At 41.1% G+C, this 4,824-nt stretch overlaps 1 protein-coding gene across 1 annotated transcript in view; it reads right to left on the bottom strand.

Moving 5' to 3' along the window:
- HSPA4L (heat shock protein family A (Hsp70) member 4 like) overlaps positions 1 to 4,816 on the bottom strand; it is a 49,204-nt gene extending 44,388 nt beyond the window's left edge. Inside the window, exons 1-2 of the mRNA XM_045287395.1 lie at positions 4,619 to 4,816; positions 2,285 to 2,288 (exon numbers count right to left, since the gene is read on the bottom strand). Of these exons, the coding sequence (XP_045143330.1) occupies positions 2,285 to 2,288; positions 4,619 to 4,725 (111 nt within the window). The 5' untranslated portion in view covers positions 4,726 to 4,816. The remainder of the gene's footprint in view (positions 1 to 2,284; positions 2,289 to 4,618) is intronic.
- Positions 4,817 to 4,824: the final 8 nt, after the last annotated feature.

The raw sequence follows: 4,824 nt of genomic DNA, 5'->3' as shown, positions 1-4,824 counted from the left end.
AAGTATTCTTGCTTTGAGGGAGTACTTGAGTGGAGGCCCAATGTCCTTCTGCTACCTTAATACTAAACCTATAAATATAGGCACATAGACCTATTTCCCCATCCTCTTATAAAAATATATTTGCACATGCCATTCTTATGCCAATAGATAATGGAAAGGCATTGGGATTCTGAATCATAGTCCTGAAACGGAATCTGCTTAACTACTTAATACTTCTTCGTCAGTTAGTTCATTCGGATTAAAAAACAGCTAATATCTAACTAACAGAACCGTTGTGGTAAGTTTGACAGTGTAAGCACAGTGCTGGACAGAGCGATTACTCAAGAGCCCTGGGGGCATAGGTGCTGGGCTGCTAATTGCTACTCCATGAGAGAAAGACGGGATCTTTTCTGCTCATTTATGAATTGGAATCGACCTGATGGTAGTGGGTCTTATCAAGCCAAGCAATATGTTCTAGCTGGCCACAGACTTGAATCTAATACTGACTTAAGAGACTCAGATGCAGTTTTGTTTTTCCAATGTCTGAAGTTAAATGAACTAGTATAAATAACCCTGGAATGGAAATTCCAATCCTGATATCTATCCTTAATTCATCAATACGAGCACATTTAATCTCACTGCAGTAGAGTTGACTCTACTCATAGTGACCCTATAGGACAGGGTAGAACTTCCCTTGTGAGTTTCTGAGACTGTAACTCTTTAAAAGAGTGTTAAGTCTCAAAACTGCTGACTTTGTGGTTAGCGGCCCAAAGTAAAACCACTATGCCACCAGGGTTCCATCCTATGCCACTACCATGCAGCCTACAAGCAAATCTTAGGCCTTAACAATGTGCACTCAGCAATTCTACTTCTAGGAATTTAGTTGAAGGAATTAGGGGGGGAAATTAGCTACAAGTTATTGCAGCACTGTTTATAAGCACAAATCGTAAACAACCTGAATGTTCAGTAGAGGATAAATTTACTTAAGGTAGTGATTATATAAACACTAAATAAAACTACAGTGCAGAAACATGCTTTACATAAAAGGTTACCAAACAATATAATTCACTCTTCCCTTTGAAAATGTATAAATAGAAACCATTAGGAAATTTCATTTCTCCTTGTAGGATTATGATTTTTTTTAGGATTATGACTTTTAATATAAAATTTCAATGTGCATTTTCTACAATGAGCATGCAATACTTGTGCAGTAATCTTTATTTTAACAATTTTACTGAAATATAGTTCATGTAAAATTTGATGGTTTAAATATATTTCAAAGGATTGTGCAATCATCAGCACAATGAATTATAAAACTCTTCTTCATTTTTGTATGCATTGGCTCCTAATCTCCTTACATAATCCTAAAGTGCTACTAACTTAGTTACTGTTTTTATAGACCTATCTATCCTGGTTTTCACATAAAGAAAATCATACGAACCCCCTCAGACAACAAAAAGATAAAACACAGAAGATCCACAAAAAAAACCAGATATAAAAAATAGAACAAATTTAAAATGGGTCACAAAAAGAAAGACAAATGTTAAATTTAATCAAACAATATCTGTACTAATTCACTTTCGGATTCACTCTGAGGACAAGGCTATTCACCTCTCTGGTCAATGGTGTAAGGAGACTCAAAGGAGGCTTAATCCTCATAGGAATTCTGCAAAGGAATTTTAGGCTTTTGTTGTCATCCACAGCTTTCTTGGGCAGTAATTAAAAAAATAGTATGAAGAAAATCTTAAATTGTTCATTTTCCCCCTTAAATGAGGACAGACTAGTATAAATGCTCACATTTTATAGACGATGATTTTGAAAAATAGGTTAAATTACTTGCTACTGACTGTAAACCAAAACTTAATTTATTCATTAAACTGTTTTTCTTGGATCATACAAGGGATGCTCCTATGCATACAAGGAAGCATGAAAAACACGTTCTGTATAGAAAAAAACACGTTCTGTATAGAAAAGTATGGGTGCCAAATAGAAATAAAGAAATCCCCACTCCCCACCTCCCCATTCCTTTGGGTACTGATTCGTAGTGATCCTACAAGACAGAGCAGAACTGCTCCGTAGGGTTTCTGAGGCTGTTAATTATTACAGAAGGAGATTGCCTCATTTTTCTCTTGTGGAGTGGCTGGTAGATTCATACTGATGACCTCTTGCTTAGCTTTATGAATTGGAATAGACCTTAATGTATTGCAGCACTCGAGATTCTAACTAAATAGAACATTTCTTTTTCTTTTCTCCGTACAAGCTTTTTATGATGTATATATTTGCATTTTAGAAATACTTATGTTACCTTGCTGTCAGTAAAGGAAACATGGTGGGAAAAAATTGAAACAGTAGTCCAGAAGTTGATTCTGACTTATAGTAGCCCTATTTTAATATTTATGGCAGCTGATAGCCTCATCTTTTTCCCATGGAGTGGTTGCAGGGTTTGAACTGCTGACCTTGAGGTTAGCAGCCTAATGCTTAATTCACTGTACCATCAGGGGTTCTTTTTGTATAGAAGGCATTCAATAAATGCCAACGATTAACTATTCTGGGGTGAGAAGGGGCTGATTTCTCATAATAATTCACGCCCCACAAAGTACATACAGAGCGTCATACCACTGGACTACTAGAAGCAGTGGCTCAGTGATATGAAAAGTATTTCCTGACCTAGAGGACAGTGCTGCACTCCAAGTACTATGAAATCAACCGAAGGGTAGAATTGCTGATGCAAGCAAAGTGATCATATGATCCCTTCACTTTTAAAATTTTCTAGTTTGGATTAGGAGCTCATTATATCTAAAACTTAGTATGGGATTTCTTACACACACATCATAAAAGTATAAATCTCAGCTACATGGAATAGACCTATGTGCCTAAATGCCTAAAAACAGTAACAAAGAAACTCCTAAAGATACAAATGAACTAATTTTTAAGGAACTCAGTCTGGCCAGGTTCTTAATGGAATCATAGACTAATAAAGACTTTTTTCAGCCTGGAAACGCACCATTTTTTTTTGTAGTTCTAGTTTATCTTTAGAGATAAGGCTTCCAGGACTACAGGAGTACATACCCCAGTTCTCACTTTTCCCACAGGCTACCTTTAAGACCCAGAAGCTGAAGGTTCCCATTAACCTCCACTCTGCTGAAAGAGGAAAGAAACTATGTTTGCTGGCCCTTCTCTTGCAGAAGCTTGTATTTAGTAAGATTTAGAAGTGTTCATAAATACTCTCCGTTTATAGCTTCTGCCTCTCATGCATAACAGCTGGGGGCAGAATTCAGAAAGAGAAGCAGAGTTCTAAAAGTACCAGAAGGACCTGATCTATGCCCATACTTAAGGACACAGCATTCAACATTGCAATGCGAAAACAATGTATACATCTAGAAAAGGTGGCCGAGAATTTTCTAGACTATTCTTTGAAAGACTAAAGCAAAGGCTTCTTCAAGCAATCTACTCTCCACATCCCTTTGCCATATTTTAAAAACAGCATAGCAACTCAGAATTTCAATCATCTGTAAAATTGTAGTAGCTTACATTTTTGAAAGAAATGGCTTAATGAAAATCTTGCTTAAGAGTAGTCATTTAAATATAAGTATGACACTTTGCACCACAGAGAAGGGTTGACTTAATGGTTAATCTTTCAGTCGACAGTGGGTTTCCTCATAAAATTATTGGTAACAAGAGTCTACAATATGAAGCTAATTTTTCACACCCTAGTCTTCCTTATAGTCTTTGCCAACAAACAAACTTCCCAAAGTGGAAAACAATGGAACGTGTGGGAACATGTTTCCATGACCTAATGCCTCCTCTTCCAAGTCTTTCATCAAGTGTTCATAATAGACCCACTTCAGTCATGTTAATACAGGATAGTCTCTCGACTCTCAACAGTTCATTCAGAAAAAGCACGCTTCTGCTTTTTGCTTTGTTTTAAGCCAAGACTTTCCTTTCATCTCTAAGCATTATCAATACATAAGATCAACGTCTCCCCTCCCGGATTGATTAAAAAAACAAAACCACAACCCCCCCAGCATTTGCCTATGCCTCTGGAAACTGGTTTGATTACCCGAGTTCTCAAGGGCACAGGGGTACAATCCCGTGCCGCCACCCCCGCTTCCCCTGCAAATAAATGGCTTTCAGGGCGAGATGGACCGCAACTCAGTTTCTGACGTCAGTCCAAGTTTGCACTTCTCACTATTCTGAGAAAAGGGATGGGGAACGTCGGATGCGGCGAAATGAATGAAGAGCTCTCCGCGGAGGCAGCGTCAGCGGCCGGCCGCGGGGCAGCCAGCCCACTCGCAGCGACCGCAGATCTGGCCCCAGGCGCGGATGCCCAACCCCCCGCCCCTACCGCTGGGGGGCTCGCGGACGGCGAGCGGGGGTGGGGTGGGGGGGTGGAGAGGGTGCAGGCGGAGCGATGCACCAAGTCCTAGGATTAAGTCGCTTGCCCTTGAAGGTTAAGCAGCTCTACCGGGCTCATCCATCCACTCCCACCCAGGCCCGCCACCCAGCAGTCTCCAAGAGACCGCAGTCGATGGGTGGCACCTGTCATCCAGGGGCGTCCGGGGAGCCGGCAGCCTTTAGAGCTGAAGGCAGGGAGGAAATCTTTCTAAAGGTGGAGGTGCGGACCACAAGAGGGACTTACGGTGTACAGCGGTCGCTGTACTCGTTGGCGATGGTCTCGATGCCGCCACTCCTTGCTACGGCGATGTAGCAGTTGAGGAAGCCGAGGTCAATGCCAACCACAGACATCCCGCCGCCTGACGAACTCGGTGCTGGTGCCGAAGCCTCGGGTGAGGGGAGCGGGTCCTTTGCTGGGTCGTTGCGGCCGGGATTGCGACTCCTACGAGA

The sequence above is a fragment of the Echinops telfairi genome, unplaced genomic scaffold (genome assembly GCF_000313985.2).
Source record: "Echinops telfairi isolate 266 unplaced genomic scaffold, ASM31398v2 ScPeMD7_14;HRSCAF=57, whole genome shotgun sequence".
In the NCBI taxonomy this organism is placed as follows: Eukaryota; Metazoa; Chordata; class Mammalia; order Afrosoricida; family Tenrecidae; genus Echinops; species Echinops telfairi.
This window is presented reverse-complemented; position numbering and strand designations above follow the sequence as displayed.